The sequence below is a fragment of the Bos indicus genome, chromosome 17, assembly GCF_029378745.1.
Source record: "Bos indicus isolate NIAB-ARS_2022 breed Sahiwal x Tharparkar chromosome 17, NIAB-ARS_B.indTharparkar_mat_pri_1.0, whole genome shotgun sequence".
In the NCBI taxonomy this organism is placed as follows: domain Eukaryota; kingdom Metazoa; phylum Chordata; class Mammalia; order Artiodactyla; family Bovidae; genus Bos; species Bos indicus.
The window spans coordinates 1,782,343-1,800,216 of record NC_091776.1 but is presented as its reverse complement, the minus strand read 5'-3'; the positions used below and the strand labels follow the sequence as shown (position 1 = coordinate 1,800,216).

Here is a 17,874-nt window from a genome sequence, read left to right as displayed (position 1 = left end):
TTCTCTTTGCAGAACACTTCCATGTCTGTAGGAAAAAGAAGTAAAGGGTCCACACACCAGATCAGAACAATATATGAGCAGATACACTTACAATAAATGCTCAGATATAAAACAAATATTGTCCACACTCATGCATACACACATACACAATACCTCTCATGCGTGTGTGCATGCATACAGACACACAGTTTTCAACACAAAACTGTTGAAAAAATAATCACCTTCAAATGAGCTCTGATAAGCTCTATTGAGAGCAACAATTCAGACAATTTCCTCTTTCTAAAATATGCAAGTATTTAAATATCATTAATCATGAAACTTGGAACTAGATTCAGAATCATAGAAGAGCTTTAATTGTGTTACTACTTGAAATTAATCACACTAATATTTAAAGTTTTGTTAGGATAATATCAGGTTGAATTTATTCTAAAAATATCTATGATCTTCCCATGAGAAAACAAAAAAAAAGTTGTGTAGGAGAAACAGTGTAAAGAAATATCTATAAACACTGAAAGGTGGATAAGATGAGAATCAGGGCAGTTGAAATCACTTGAATATAGAGGAAGAAAAATCACACAAATCATTTTATCTGACTTCTCTATTTGTAACAGACATAAAGGAACTCAGAGTCAAGAAATCCAGGCTTTAATGAGCTTATCCTTTAAGCCATCATTGCATCTTTTTACCACTACAGGGTTGCCTAAAGAAGGTGGAAGGTCTATGTGCAGCTCTCATTGCCTGAAGTTATTTGTTATATTATTTCCAAATAACAAACACTGTGATTAAAGTAAAACTCAAGCTTCCCAAATGTAATTTTTACATGCACAAAATCCTACTAACATTTCCTTTAAGTTTAACCTATTTAATGAAAAATAATTTTGTTCTTAGAATACAGTTAATTTTGCTTAATCCCTTAAAGTAAGTAAACTATATCAAGTACACCTATGCAGATTTGCATAATTGTATTCAAATACAATATCATATAAAATTAAGTTAGGCTTTACTTCATATAAAGTAATTATTGTTATTTAGAAACAAACCTCATTCATTCATGGAAAATAATGGTAATATATTGTTGAACCAATGATAATATATTGTTGAATCAGCTATCTTCTAGAAAATGTCTATATTATTAGACATTTTGTCTATTATATTCCAAAATACATAAAAATTTAATAGATATGTAATTCAATATCATTTTCAAATAACCTTAGTTTTATAGTCATAATTTCCTTATTTACTTGTACTATTTCATTATATAGCTTTATAACACACCCTTAATATCAGAAGTAAATAACACTAATTTTTGTAGAGGAGCTTATGGATATTTTGCTGTATAAAACAATAACTTCTAGATTTTCAAACTATAGCATGACTATTTTAAGACATTAAGAATTTATGCAATGATTTCTTACTTTGCTGAACATGAAAGTGACAGAAATCTGTATTATTTTGCTAATAAACTCTTAGAGTCATTCTTCTAATTCCATTTCTTAAAGTGCTTATTGAAAATCAAAGTTATGTGTAAACATTAGTAAAATCTCAATATGATTATTTCATTAGATATTAATAATTGTATTTTAAAAATAATGCTATAGTTTAATTTCATTTTATTCATTAAAAATCTAAGTATATATCCTTGTGTTTTTTCTCTCTTGATGCATCACTTAGTTGCAATAAAGCTAGAACATATTTTTAAATAGTTTTCCTTTCTATATAATATGAATTCACTTATAATAAATACTGTTTCTTTTTAAATTGAATTTCTTGATAAATTTCTGGGGAAAGTAATGTGGAAAAATAGCTAAACACTTCTCATTATGTTTTCATAAATCATAACCACTTCTGAACTTTTTAGAGAACTGGTTATAAATAGAACTACTTAAGATTATGTCTCCATAAAAAATTTCTGGATTAACATACACAATGCAGCAAATATTTATTCAATTGTCTATAAAATGTTACAAACTAACTATAAAAATAAAAATTAGAAAATTTAACTCAATAAAAAACACATACTAATAGTATTAATTTGTATTAATACTTATAAACTAATCAATAGATGGATTTAAAGTTTCACAAGTTTCAGAATAATGTTTTTAAGAGGAATAATTTTGAAATTGGGAAATTTAGGGAATTTCACTGATGTTTACTTATTTTCTTAAAATGTAGGGGCTTTTAATCAAATTTCACCTCTTTAAGAGGGAATTTTTAATGTGAATTGGTTCAGTGTAAGTCAGTCATGTCCAACTCTTTGAGACCCCATGTACTGTAACCCACCAGGTTCCTCTGTCCATGGGATTTTCCAGGCAAGAATACTGGAGTAGGTTGCCATTTCCTCCTCCAGATCATTAACCTTATCCACTTCCAAAGTCTCTGTATGAAAATATTGCCAAAATAATTTTGTGTTGTTTTTACTAGGCTTTGATATATCTGATTAGAATGTATACAAAATCTAAGTCAGCAAACTTGGAAAACTCAGCAGTGGCCACAGGACTGGAAAAGGTCAGTTTTCATTCCAATCCCCAAGAATGTTCAAACTACCGCACAATTGCACTCATCTCACACGCTAGTAAAGTAATGCTCAAAATTCTTCAAGCCAGGCTTCAGCAATGCGTTAACCGTGAACTTCTTGATGTTCAAGCTGGTTTTAGAAAAGGAAGAGGAACCAGAGATCAAATTACCAACATTCACTGGATCATGGAAAAAGGAAGAGAATTCCAGAAAAACATATTTCTGCTTTATTGACTATGCCATAGCCTTTGACTATGTGGATCACAATAAACAGTGGAAAATTCTGAAAGAGATGGGAATATCAGACCACCTGACCTGCCTCTTGAGAAACCTATATGCAGGTCAGGAAGCAACAGTTAGAACTGGACATGGAACAACAGACTGGTTCCAAATAGGAAAAGGAGTATGTCAAGGCTTATTGTCACCCTGCTTATTTAACTTATATGCAGAGTACATCATGAGAAATCCTGGGCTGGAGGAAGCACAAGCTGGAATCAAGATTGCCGGGAGAAATATCAATAACCTCAGATATGCAGATGACACCACCCTTATGGCAGAAAGTGAAGAAGAACTGAAGAGCCTCTTCATGAAAGTGAAAGAAGAGAGTGAAAAAGTTGGCTTAAAGCTCAACATTCAGAAAACTAAGATCATGGCATCCGGTCCCATCATTTCATGGCAAACAGATGGGGAAACAGTGGCTAACTGTATTTTTGGGGGGCTCCAAAATCACTGCAGATGGTGACTGAAGCCATGAAATTAAAAGACGCTTACTCCTTGGAAGGAAAGTTATGACCAACCTAGACAGCATATTAAAAAGCAGAGACATTACTTTGTCAACAAAGGTCCGTCTAGTCAAGGCTATAGTTTTTCCAGTGGTCATGTATGGATGTGAGAGTTGGACTATAAAGAAAGCTGAGCACTGAAAAATTAATGCTTTTGAACTGTGGTGTTGGATAAGACTCTTGAGAGTCCCTTGGCCTGGAAGGAGATCCAACCAGTCCATCCTAAAGGCGATCAGTCCTGGGTGTTCATTGGAGGGACTGATGTTGAAGATGAAACTCCAATACTTTGGCCACCTGATGCAAAGAGCTGACTCATTGGAAAAGACCCTGATGCTGGGAAAGATTGAGGGCAGGAGGAGAAGGGGATGACAGAGGATGAGATGGTTGGATGGCATCACTGACTCAATGTACATGGGCTTGGGTGGACTCTGGGAGTTGGTGATGGATGGGGAGGCATGGCGGGCTATGGTTCATGGGGTCGCAAAGAGTGGGACATGACTGAGCAACTGGAATGAACTGAAGATCTAAGTATTTGACAATTGCATTTCATAGGGCCATTATTATTAATATCCTAACTTTAAGTAAAAAATTATTAAACTAGGATAAATGTTCATGGGTTCAGTGTACCTCCAAGCTCATTTGTAGAAAACTATGAAGAATGGATAGCATACAATTTAAGCCAATCCACCTTGAAAGTCTGTAATACACATGCAACATGAGAATACTGATACCTGAGAAGAAATGTGCTTTGAAGCCCTTCTTGGATACAGTATTGTCAGATTTGAATTCTATTCTCATATTGTTGAAATGGGATGTGATCACTTCAGGCACTTCAGCACCACAATATTTGCCATGCAATTTAGACTCAGAAGAGAGACCACTCCAAATCTCCACATAATCATACTTGCATACCTAGAAATAAACAGGTTACTGTAATCACCAAATCTGAAAGCATCAGATAATTGACAGCTGTTTTTTAAAAATTTATTATGTTTTTCCCTTTTCACTCCTGTGGGTCAAACTGGATTAATAGGTCCAAATATACAGACTTCAAGAAAGCTGAGATAGGTGACGAGTATTTGTTTAACAATGCGTATGATTTGACCTCTCCACATAATGTGTGCCTTGTAATATGTCAACCTAAATTACTGGTTTTTTGTGATATTAATTAGGTAATGAATAAGCAAAATGTTGCTAGGAAAAGTGAAATAAATTTTCTATCTATTTTGCTACCACTGCAACTTTTATTTAGAGAGGGCTCTGACACAAAAATAGAATAATGTTACTGAGGTTAAAGCTGTTTCCTATTGGTTTTCCTTTTAGATATCAATATAATGAATGAAACAATGAAGTGATAACATAACCCAGTATTCTATAAGTCAAGATTTTGCTCATGCCTTTATTTTAAATAGCCAATAATTTAAACTATGAAAATGCACAGAATTTTTTAACAACATTCCACAAAGTAACCTCATCATAAATTTGAGATTTCCAGGATATGTTAGAGTCTGTAAAGCCTCCTTCCATGAATAAAGACTGCTACCATGAGAAAAATGTCTTCAACCACAATGCACCATTTATTTTAAAACCATCTACCTATCTTCCTTCTAAACATAAACTTCTATCCTTTGGAACTTTTACCAACTAGTGAATCAAAACGCCATTTCTGCCATAATTAACAGCTTTAGGGAAACTCAGAAAGTAGAAGCCACTCAATACTAAGCTCACATGACATTGCAGAACTGGTAGGAAGAGTCCCATTTTCAAAACAGTGCTGCTCATGTGAAAGCTTTTCTAAGATTACTGTAAAAATACTTTTTTTAATTTTAATATTTCTCTAAATTTCAGATAATTATTAAAGAAAAATGATGTTTCATGTGGATAAAGTATGTGAGAAAAATAAATTGCAGTAGTTTTTCCATCATAAAACTTATACATGTTATGAAGAAGACCTCAAAAGGTCCCTAGAGGTCTAAAATTGTACAATTCTCTGAAACATCAGTTCATTGCATTTCAGACTTTAATTTCCTTAAGGGAAACACAAAAGTCTGCACTTCTTTTCACCTCAAAGCCAGCTATTGTTTGTTTAGTTGTGAAGTCATGTCCAACTCTTTTTGTGACACCATGGACTATAGCCACTCCAAGCCCCTCTGTCCCTGAGATTTCTCAGGCAAGAGTACTGGAGTGGGTTGCCATTTCCTTCTTCAGGGAATCTTCTAACTCAGGGATCAGACAGGTTTCTCCTTCATTGTCGGGTGGAGTCTTTACTGCTGAGCCTCTTGGGAAGTCCCATCTCAAAGCCATTAATAACAGACTAAAAATGCACACAAATGCCTTCACTACTATAAATAAAATTTTTTTTAAATGATTAAAAAAGTAGGAAAAGTGGGAGGGGTAAAGAAGAAGCAAAGATACATATATAATACAAAATTATAGCATAAAACCCACAATTATTACCAATAATATTACCCAGGAGTACAGATACATTGGGCTTCCCTGGTGGCTCAGTTGGTAAGGAGTCTGCCTGCAATGTGGGAGACCCAGGTTCAATCCCTGGGTAGGGAGGATCCCCTGGAGAAGGAAATGACAATGCATTTCAGTATTCTTGCCTGGGAAATCCCAAGGACAGAGGAGCCTTATGGCCTATAGTCCATGGAGTCACAAAGAGTCGGACACACCTGAACCACTAAAGCACCACAGATACATTATATTTCTGTTCTCCACTTATTTGCAATCATTCAACAAATATACATCAAAGACAAAAATACATTTTATGAGTGAATTTATCGTACTTTTTAATCTTAATTCATTATAAATTGGGCTTCCCTGGTAGCTCAGCTGCAATTCAGGAGATCCTGGTTCAATTCCTGGGTTGGGAAGATCCCCTGGAGAAGGGATAGGCTATCCACTCCAGTATTCTTGGGCTTCCCTGGTGGCTCAACTGGTAAAGAATCTGCCTGTGATGTGGGAGACCTGAGTTTGATCCCTGGATTACAAATATCCCCTGGAGAAAGGAAACAGCTATCCACTCCAGTATTTCGACATGGAGAATTCCATGGACTGTATAGTTCATGCAGTGGCAAAGAGTGGGCACAACTGAGCAACTTTCACTTTTACTTTTTCATTTTAAAATAAACAAAGAAAAAAAGTTTCTGGGATACAAGATGTGAAAGTTAGAAAGAGAAAAGGAAGCAAAGTACAAAAGCTCAAACAAACAAAAAAAAACTTTTGTTACATTTTCTCCGGACTTAAAACAATATTGACCAGTCATACAAGACACAGTTCTAAAAGTTGTCATTTCTAGGGTCGACATTCTGTTTGAATTTGGTGCTTGTGTACTAGCACATAGGAATTTTCAAATAAATGATTTCACTTGTTTAAAAGTGATCACCTAACAGAAAACTGGACTTTTACTATGGTAAACTATAAAGGTAAAGAAAGGAAAGATAGTGTCAACCAGATTCATCTTTTATTGAGGTTAAAAATTAATCTTTGTGAATCATAAGCATATTCATAATGCAAAACTAGTTATATAATGAAAATATACCCATTTCCACTAGTGAAATATACCAGGTTCTTCCAAAAAGGAATTTTTGCTACGATTCAACAAGTGAATTTTGGTTTGTTTTTCTAGAAAAGTCTATGTGACATGACCCTAATGTTTTAATAGTACTTCAGAAAATGAGGAAAATGCTGGGGAGTCATTTTCAATCTCCTAGAGACAGTCTAAATCATCCAGTGCCAGCAGGAATTATAAGCAGTTGCAGAAATGAGAAATAGAGCAAAGGAAAACTAGAGTATCTATACTATCATACTTGTTTCTTGTCTTCTTCTCTCCCTCTTTCCTGCCTCCCTGCTTCCCTCCCTCCCTCCTTCCATTCCTTCTTTCTTTCCTTTTGCCTTTCTTTTTTAGCTTTCCAGATCACCACTGGGGATTCCTAAAACGGTTTATAAAAACATATTTATTATTCACTTACTTCATTGCCTTCCAATTCAAAAAACTCAAACTTCACAGAAATTCTGTACTGTGTTGGTGCAACCACTTGCCATATACAGTGTTTGTTGGGAGGGTACTCCTTGGGCCATCCTGGAGTGGTTATGGTGCCATTCAGCTTCGTAAGAAGTCCGCCACAAGCCGCTGGAAAGAAAGAAAAAGGAAAGTTTCCCCTAATAAATCTCTCCCCTTCTTAGCACCTTTCCACTAATAATTAAATATCTCAGCGTTAAATTTCAACCATCTTCTGAATTTTTCAAAATCTAGAAAATTGTAGTCTTTAGTACAACAATTTGAATCATCTAATCCCATTTGTAAGTGTTATTTTGCAGGTTTGGAGCCAAGAAAGTGATTGCTGAACTACAAGAAAGTGATGGCTGAACTACAACATTTTAGGTCCTTTTAAAGTTGTCTGAGCAATATAAAAAAAACTGGGTGTCAGTTTTCTTATCTTTTTTTTTTTTAAATATAAGTTTATTTATTTTAATTGGAGGTTAATTACTTTACAATATTGTATTGGTTTTGCCATACATCAACATGAATCCACCACAGGTATACATGTGTTCCCCATCCTGAACCCCCCTCCCTCCTCCCTCCCCGTACCATCCCTCTGGATATTCTCAGATATAATATCTATACCATATGATTGCTGTAAGAATTCATAAAAATATGTATAAAGAACAATACAGCCTATTGTAGTAAGACCAAAATCAATTGCTTATTTCTCCAAACTCTTTCATTTTTTTTTTCCAAGACAAGAAACTCTTAGGAAGAATTAGTTGAGCTAGAAGGCAAGGTAAACTATAGTAAATAGAGCATATTTGTTACTCCCAAAACTCCATTTAAACTGGTTTTCTTTCCCTTTTGGGTGATCTATTTAAAAGAGGTACTACAAGGAGATCAAGCCAGTCAATTATAAAGGAAATCAACCCTGAATTTTGGCCATCTGATGCGAAGAGCTGACTCATTGGAAAAGCCCCTGATGATGTGAAAAACTGAAGGCAAGAGGAGAAGAGGGTGACAGAAGATGAGGTGGTTGGATGGCATCACCGACTCAATGGACATGAGTTTGAGCAAACTCCAGGAGATAGTGAAGGACAGGGAAGCCTGGTGTGTTGCAGTCCATGGGGTTGCAAGGAGTCCGACATGACTGAGCAACTGAACAACAACAACAGCTATTTATGTTACCTCTAATTCTTATTGATAGTGAGATTAGGAAAATTAGAGTATTTAAAAACAAGTTAAGTGAAAGGAAGGACTTCCTTCATAGGTCCGTCGGTGAAGAATCTGCCTGCAATGCAGGAGACCCAGTTTCGATTCCTGGGTTGGGAAGATCCTCTGGAGAAGGAAATGGCAACCCACTCCAGTGTTCTCGCTTGGAGAATCCCGTGGACAGAGGAGCCTGGCGGCTACAGTCCATGGGATCGCAAGAGTCAGACACAACACAGTGACTAAACCACCACCATCAGTGAAAGGAGTGTATTATACACAGTTCCTAATTAATTCCTAAGGAGTCAAGAGTTAGCTAAAGTAATTGGTCTCTTTACTTGCCTTTGTGTATGTATGCATATATATGTGTATCTGTGTATGCAAGTCAACTAATATGATACTGGATGCTTGGGGCTAGTGCACTGGGATGACCCAGAGGGGTGGTATGGGGAGGGAGGAGGGAGAAGGGTTCAGGATGGGGAACACATGTATACCTGTGGCGGATTCATTTTGATATTTGGCAAAACCAATACAATTTTGTAAAGTTTAAAAAAAAAAAAAATAAAGATGTGGACCTAACCTAGAAAAAAAAAAGATTATCATATTTATACATATATTTTTAAAGCTACCTGTACTTTCAGGTTTACCATATTTGGCATATTTCTAAAGTGTAAAAATATTTATGTTAGGAGTCACATAGAAATAGCTACATAACTTTCTTTTTATCTTGTATGCAATATCCTCTGTTTTAAAGATACTATATTTTCTTTGTAACTGTGTCTATTTTATTCTTGCTTAAGAGGGAGGCAGAAAGAGAGAAAGAGAATGAGATTGCATGAGAGAAAGGCATGGGTAGGGTTTCAGGCAGGGAACACCATGTGCAAATCCAGCCCCACCTTCGCAGGTCCTTCTGTCGGGTCCCAGTTCATAGCCAGGCTCACAGGCGCACTGGTAGCTGCCCAGCGTGTTCAGACAGTGCTGCTCACAGCCGCCACGGTCAGGCTTGGCACACTCATCTTCCTCTATAAAAGTGGCAACAATTAGAGACCAGCTATTTTGTTTTTATATACTAATGTGCAAAATTTTTTGAAAATGTGACGTTTAATAGTTTTTTTTTTTATAAGAAAATCTCTCATTGTGGTTTATTTATTTATTTATTTTTCCTAGGGAGATGAAGTAATTTTTTATTTTTTTTATTTTTATTTTTTAAATTTTATTTTATTTTTAAACTTTAATAGTTTTGAATGAAACTGAAACAATTGATTTCTTCAACAAAATAACAGGAAACACTTGCAAGCCTTTGATGGATGACATATAAGAATCCATGTCACTGCAACCTAAAAATTGTGTGAGAATCAGAAGGACTGAGCCAACTGATGATCACCTTATCTCAGACACAGCATGTGTTTTTTTCTGAATTTAAAGTTAAAGGAGATTACTACGACGTAGAGATTTTTCAGAATTAAATAGAAAACTTACTGAAAGAACATGAATTCATCTGTTCATTTCATAGTATAGTTTGCTAGGTAGCCTGAAAAATGCTTTTAGGAAATAGCATTATTAATAAATAAATTATGGTGGCAAACAATTAAAAAGGAAAAAAAACTAAGAAAATTTCTAGACCTCTTTAAATTAAAACATTCAGTATTTTTTATATAGCAATGTTGATTCAGAAAATACATAATTCCATATTTTATAAACATTAATTATTTAAATTGTATGTGGTAACATAAAAAATATACAAAATAGACATGTGAAACATATATATTATTCTAAAAAAAACACATGTGACAAGGTACTTCATAATCTCACTCTTTAGGAATAACCTACTCTGAATTAAGAAAACAGTAAAAAATATTCTCTGGAGAAACTGTGTATCACCCAACACTAAGCATTTTGATAACCAAATACAAACATCACATGAGAGACTCTTATAGTATGTTTCTTCTACTATAAAATATAACATGTGGGGAAGATTTAAAGTATGTAAATGAATATTTTAATTAATACTTTGGATACATATACCCTAAGTGCCAAGGTTCTCTGCTTTTCAATTCAAATGGTGAATAATACCCAGGGGAAATCAATTTGCTCTTCAAATAAGAAAAATGTCTAGATATTCTTCACACTTTGACATACACAACTGAATTCATCACTTATTCTTTAAAAGGTATCACAGAGGAAATTTATTTTCTCTATTAAAAGAATTTTATTCTACAATAACACAGTTAACCTAAATGTCTTTGAATTTTCAAGAAGCAAATCTGATACTATTATTTACACTGAAACAGCTTTCTTTTTATCCTACAGATATACATCATGCAAAGGACATGAAAATAAAATAAAATGTGATTATACAATTCAAAATTAAAGATAATTAGTAATAATTCTTTGTCAAAAAGACATTTTAAGGGATCAGAATATCCTACTAAGGAGGCCATACATTATTTGTAATGTGGTAGAATGCTACTCGCTAAGGGATGGCATAAAAGTGCTGTCACCTGGAAATAAATTGATGAAATATATGTTAGTAATCCCCTTCTGGTTATAAACTTTTTGTTGATTATATTGCAAATATTTCCTCTTATCTGAATATCCCTTTCTGGATTTTGCTATTTTGACTGTTTCCTAAAAAACAGACGATAGAAAATCCTAATGGATTTCCTGTCCTGTGCTACAAATCTCCAGATTCTAGTTTTCTTTATTTTTTTAACCAGTAAACTTTTCCATCAAAAACCATAAAAATATTGATATATTTATGAAGACTGCATACTTCACCCTTCAGTATTACATTACTCTATTTCTTCCCTGCCTCAAAGCTAAATACATTTACTACATAATACTATATTTATTGTTGACAAAGTGAAGCTTACATTTTAAATGATTCTAAGTTACCTTTAAAAAAATTGGCAGCAAACCCTGCCTTGTTCACGGTTCCATCAGAAACAAACTTCATCCACAAGGTATTGGAGGTAGATCTGATATCTTCAGGTTTATCATAACCGCAAAAACGTCCTATCAAAGGACTACTTTCATTGGTTCCATCTCGAACTTCTAGGTAGTCATAGGCACAATTGTCATGTCTTTCAATCTGTAATAATAAAAATATGTGATCTATCTCATTAACAGACAAAACAATTTCTATAAGAAGAGCATTATGTATTCTCAGTGCCATGGTACTAACATGGCCATATAACAAATTATTTACACAAAAGAGAGCATTTCTGATGAATTGTGCATGGTAATATCATACTGTCCATGAATAAACGGTGTATTAATCTGGTAAAGACAGAGAAAATATCTATGAAAAAGTGCATCCACATGCATTAGGATCATAGAAGCTACTGCCTTTTAAAATGGAATAAAAACACAAGTAGTAATTCTTTGGAAAACAGAATTTTTAAAATTCCAGTTTTAAAATTATCATTAGAAATCTGGGCTAGATATCCTATAAGCAATGCATAATTTGTTCTGAAACATAACCAATAATTATAATAATTGCTCATAGCTGATCAACAAAAGCATTATTTTATCAATATGTTGCATAGTTTCAGGTTATACATATCTTTCTGAAGAAAAATCTGATAATATGAGACTACAATTCTTCTTAGTCTATGAATCCTTTATCCACAGTTAGCATAGCTGTGAGTGAGATGACTCCACTATGGAACTAGCACTAGCTGCCCTCTCAGAGTCACAGGGGTTGCTAAATGAGCCCTTTTACCCCGAATCTTTCCTTGCAACCTGTGCATCCTGGTTGAGCTTAATCTCTTTCCTAAACAACTAAATGCAAATATTAGCTCAGACTATTGGCCTATAAGGGGCTCCCCAGGTGGCTCAGTATTAACGAATCTGCCTGCCAAAGCAGGAGATGCAGGTTCAGTTAATAGGTAGGGAGGATCCCCAGGAGAAGGAAATGGCAACCCACTCCAGTATTCTCGCCCGGGACAACCATGGACAGAGGAGCCTGGTGGACTACAGACCATGGGGTCACAAAGAGTCAGACACAACTTAGTGACTAAACAGCAGCACCTCCAGCAGCAGCAGCATTGGCCTTTATAAAGGAGTGACGTTTGTTTTAGCCCTAAAATACTAAACAAATCTGCAAATTGTTTTATAAATTATAAGACAATTTTAAATAAATTCTTGCTTCTATATTTTATACAGAGTGAAGTACGCCAGAAAGAAAAACACCAATACTAACACATATATATGGAATTTAGAAAGATGGTAACGATAACCTTGTATATGAGACAGCAAAAAAGACACAGATGTATAGAACAGTCTTTTGGACTCTGTGGGAGAGGGAGGGGGGATGATTTGGGAGAATGGCATTGAAACATGTATAATATCATACAAGAAATGAATTGCCAGTCCAGGTTTGATGCAGGATACAGGATGCTTGGGGCTGGTGCACTGGGATGACCTAGAGGGATGGTATGGGGAGGGAGGTGGGAGGGGGGTTCAGGATTGGGAACACGTGTACACCCATGGTGGATTCATGTTGATGTATGGCAAAAGCAATACAATATTGTAAAGTAATTAGCCTCTAATTAAAATAAATACATTAAAAATATATATATATATAAATCCCCCCCCCAAAAAATGACTAACCCTAAAATCTTAGTAGAGTCAACTACTTATTAAATATTTGAAGCTGGAAAGCATAGTCATCTACAGTTAATAAACCATGAAAAGTATCACATCTTTTCAACCATCATTCAACATACATTTCACTAATTTATGGAATTCTCCTATCACAAAACAAATGTCAGGGAACATGTTCATTCCATGAACTACAATCTGTATGCATGAAACTGGTGGCAGAGTTGGTTGAAGAAGTCATTTCCTGATTTGTCAGTACATTAGCAATGATAGTCTTCACATTAGGCAGCATGAAGACAAACAGAATATATTTTGAAGCAGATTTGGTTAGAACTAAGTACTGCATTTGCTGCTGTCCTTTTCCCAATCACAAATCAGGGTCATTCATTTCTTCATTGAATGTTCACTGCCTGGTTCTACGCTGGGCACTCTTCTCACTCAGTATGCATAGTGTGCTTAGTATACTTCTCACTGCTCAGCATGCATCATTTGTCAAAGTAATAGAGACTTGCAGTCCTGGAAATTATCCTGGCATGTAGAGAGCAAAGGAACAATAAACAAGGTAAATCATAATCATAAAATATTAGAAAGTAATATATTCTATAGAAAAACACAAAGTGAAAGAAGACAGGAAGCATGAAAATTGGGGGTGGGGTGAGTGAAAGTTGTGATTTTAAATTATACTATCAGTAGGAGTTCACTAGGATTCATAATTCCGGATTTTTCCATAAAAATGTACTCTCTTTGTATGTGGAATTATGGGAAAGAATTGGAAAGTATTTAACGTTAAAAATGTCTCACTTTTAAAGCATACTTCTGCGACAGTAGCTATTAAATAGGAAGGTGAGGGAGAGCTAGGAGTTGCACGAGGAGTGAATTCGTCACCAGGGGTGACAAGGCTATCTGACCAGGTAGAACATATCTTCTCTCAGTCTTTAACACACTCTCTTCAAAATCAGAATTCTCTATAAATATGAGGACATTTCCAGATGGCCAAAGGCTATTCTTTGGCTAAGGGGACATATAAAATAATATCTGAAACTTTCAAGGTATACAGCTTGATAGAAGAATAAGTGAAACTGAGCAGTAACAAAACTGTAGGGAAAATAACCAAAGTCTCAGCAAGCCAGCCTATCTTTACCTGCTTGAGCAACACAGAATGAACTGCTTGCAACTCATGAATCATGTTGGAAGTGGAGGAAAAGGTTATATCAGAAGAGGAAAGGGAGTGAGAACACACAGTGAGGAAAGAAGCTGCCTGCCAGAGAAGGTCAATTAATAGAAAAAAATCACATTGTTTCATATTAGAAGTCATACCAGAAGTAAAAAAAAAAAAAAAAAAAAAAGAAGGTTAATTTAAAAGGCTTTGGGCTTTTAAATACAGTATGAAGAAAATGAGATAGACAATATTGAAAACAAATTACACTTCATCAATGATTACAAAGAAACAGGATAATGCATATTTCCCTGTATATAACACTCACTTTGTTCCTTTAACAGTTACACAAAAGTTCTCTTTAAATTTACAGCATATTCACTAGTTATACTTAGCAAAAATTTTAAATATTTTATATGATGTGAAGTGAAGTTGCTCAGTTCTGTCTCTTTGCGATCCCATGGATTTTAGCCTATCAGGCTCCTCCATCCACGGAATTTTCCAGGCAAGAGTACTGGAGTGGGTTGCCACTTCTCCAGGGGATCTTCCCAACCCTGGTCTCCTACATTGCAGGCAGACTCTTTACCATCTGAGCCACCAGAAAAGTCCATTTTTATATGATACACAAAGTGTAAATATCTCATGGGTAAAATGTATAAAAGTGATCAATTTTAAGATTGATTCTACCAGTACTTATTTATGAATTACATGTTACTTACATATCAAGTATCATGCAGTTGGTATCTTGGGTTAAACAATAGAAATATAAAACTATAGTCTCACATAGCCAATGCCACAGTTGTTGACCCAGATAGCTCACCTGTGACCTCCATGATTCCTGTTTACATATTTTTCTAGGTTAATTACATAAATCCTAATGCAATATCAGCACAATAAATCTGCTCTATTGGTGTTAATTACAATTAATATCTCTTTAGCTATATCTGCATAGCAGTAATGATGGTGAGCACAAATGAGAGTTTGAGTTATTTCATTTATGTTATTTGTGTGACAGTTTTAGAGAATGATGGTGGTAGTTTAGTCACTAAATTGTGTCCTGACTCTTGTGACCCTGTGTACTGCAGCCCTCCAGGCTCCTTTGTCCATGGGGTTCTCCAGGCAAGAATACTGGAGCGGGTTGCCATTTCCTTCTCCAGTATACAGCATAGATAGAAATAGATATGTTCAAAGCTAAAAAGTGGATAAATTCCTTGATGTTACGTTACATTAGGGATAATGGGGAAAAGAACAGAAAAGTCAATAATTCATAAAGACAAAAAAAGAAAAAGTTTCTTCTTGCTTTGAAGCATGGACATAGTTCACAGATCTGGAACCTGAATGCAATGTTACGTACAATTACACATGTAGCAAATGTGATGATGATACGGACCTATTACAGACTTTAAGGTAATCAGAGCACAAACCGTATAGGAGGGTGGCAAGTTTATCTTAAAGTAAACAGACCTAATATGTATATATATAAAAAACAATAAAAGTGATATTAAGCTCTGAATATTTTTTTAGGAAACTGACATATAAATGGTACTGGAAGTAGATCCAATACACAAAGAAGGAAAAACAAGTACAAAGCTTAGGCAGAAGAGATGGATATTACATTTCATTATTAAGTGCAGGGTCCATATCTTGACTGGTATGTTAGAGAAGAAGCATTGAAAAGCTAAGTCCTTTTATTCAGCAAGATCTGAAATCAATTAAACATAATTTAAAGTAGCCAGCCTCTCATTCTAACACTGCCAGCCAGTACAGAGCTCTGTGGTCAGTGATGCAGGGAGCACTAAGACTGAAGGAATGCTAACCCTGGAGCAAGATATCAGGCCCGGGCTTCAGGGCCATTCACACACTGTGCTTTCATTTTATAATCAAATTTCCAAATAAATTTGACATTCCAAAAACATCTACTGCAATATCTAGTTATTTGTAAAAACCTCTGACATGTCCAAATTTCCTAGGGAATAGTTTTAGTGAAAGCTTTCCCATACTGCTTGAAAAATTTAAAATAAAATTACCATATGATTCATCAGTTCCACTTTCAGGTATACATTTGGAAAACTGAAAGCAGGGTCTTGGAGAGATATTTGTGCATCCATGTTAATAGCAGCATTATCCATAATAGCCAAGGGGTGAACACAGTCCAAACATCCATCAGAGGATGAATGGAAAAGCAAACTGTGGACTATACATACAATGGGATATTAGCCTTAAAAAGAAAGGGAATCCTTTCATGTGCTATGGCATAGATGAACCTTGAGGATATTACAGTTAGTGAAATTTAAAAAGTCACACGAAATTCAAATAGTGTATGATTTCACTTACACGAGGTACCTAGAGTAGTCAAATTCACAGAGACATAAAGCAACAGTGATTGCCCTGGTCTGGGGGGAGCATGAATGGGGAATTGTTGCTTGCTGGGTAAACAGCTGCAGTTTTGCAGCATGAACAGAGTTCTAGAGGTTGATTACACAATGCGAATGTACTTAACACTACTGTGCGTACATATGTTATATCTATTTTACCGTGATAAGTCTTCAGTGAGTGGTAGGACATAATTTCAAAATATAATTAATACTATAACTACATAAATGATTAAACTTTTATAGTTAGTATAACTCAAAATTCTATACACTTGGAACAATTTTAAGTCATTAATGTTGCTTTAGGGGAAGATGTTAAAGAAAAGTATGACTAACAAAAACAATCAAGATTAGCATGTGTTATTAAAAATAAATTAATTTTAATAATGTGAAAAATAAAGTAAAGTCGTGATAAAGCTATAACAAAAGGAATTTTAAATAAAAAGGAAAAAATGTTTAATAGGATGGTTATTTTAAAATGTACTGTCATGTTTAATATTTTATTAATTAATATTATTTTTATTAGTACATCTCCAGGGTATCTTCCTGACCAACACTGAAGGATTGAACCTGGGTCCCCTGCATTGCAGGCAGATTCTTTACCACCTGAACCATCAGAGAATCCCTTATTATTACTATTTGTACTATTAAGTACTATTAGTACTTAATGAATATTGCCAACTAAAAATTGTCACTTGCTATTGGCACTTGCCATCTACCTCTACAAGGATTAAATCATATGCTTCTGCAGCTTCTTATTTTCAATACTCTCTGAAAGGAGTTCAGGGTGGAGAGTAGAAACAAGTTACTCTGTACTTGAGGTGGGGGTAGGATGGTGGAGAACTAGCAAAGACAGGTCTTCAAATAGATGTTTTCAGGAACTGATTTTACAAGCCCAATTCTGGTATCTCCCCATATCTAGAAAAGCACTAAAATCCTTCATGGTGATGACTATTGCTCCTGACTAGCAAAAGCTTCATGAGACTAGTAGAAACCTTTTGGAAAATTGTGTGCTTGATTGCATGCATTCTCCCTTCACCAAAATAACATCTATGCTGACCTTTCCCCCTTGCCTCTTTGGAGCAGTCTCTCTCAGAGTCTGCAGTCCTAATTTTGCCCCCAATAAAACTAACTCACAACTCTCACACTGTGCATATTTTAAGTAGACAATTTTGACACTAGAGTGGAGAAAAAACAAACATGATTAAATATGTGGAAATCAAAACCATAAGGTGTGGTTAG

General features: G+C 35.0%; 1 protein-coding gene across 1 annotated transcript in view; it reads right to left on the bottom strand.

Moving 5' to 3' along the window:
• TLL1 (tolloid like 1) overlaps positions 1-17,874 on the bottom strand; it is a 339,971-nt gene that overhangs the window by 51,060 nt on the left and 271,037 nt on the right. The window contains exons 13-16 of the mRNA XM_019978057.2: positions 11,395-11,590; positions 9,396-9,521; positions 7,274-7,434; positions 4,028-4,208 (exon numbers count right to left, since the gene is read on the bottom strand). Coding sequence (XP_019833616.2) covers positions 4,028-4,208; positions 7,274-7,434; positions 9,396-9,521; positions 11,395-11,590 — 664 coding nt within the window. The remainder of the gene's footprint in view (positions 1-4,027; positions 4,209-7,273; positions 7,435-9,395; positions 9,522-11,394; positions 11,591-17,874) is intronic.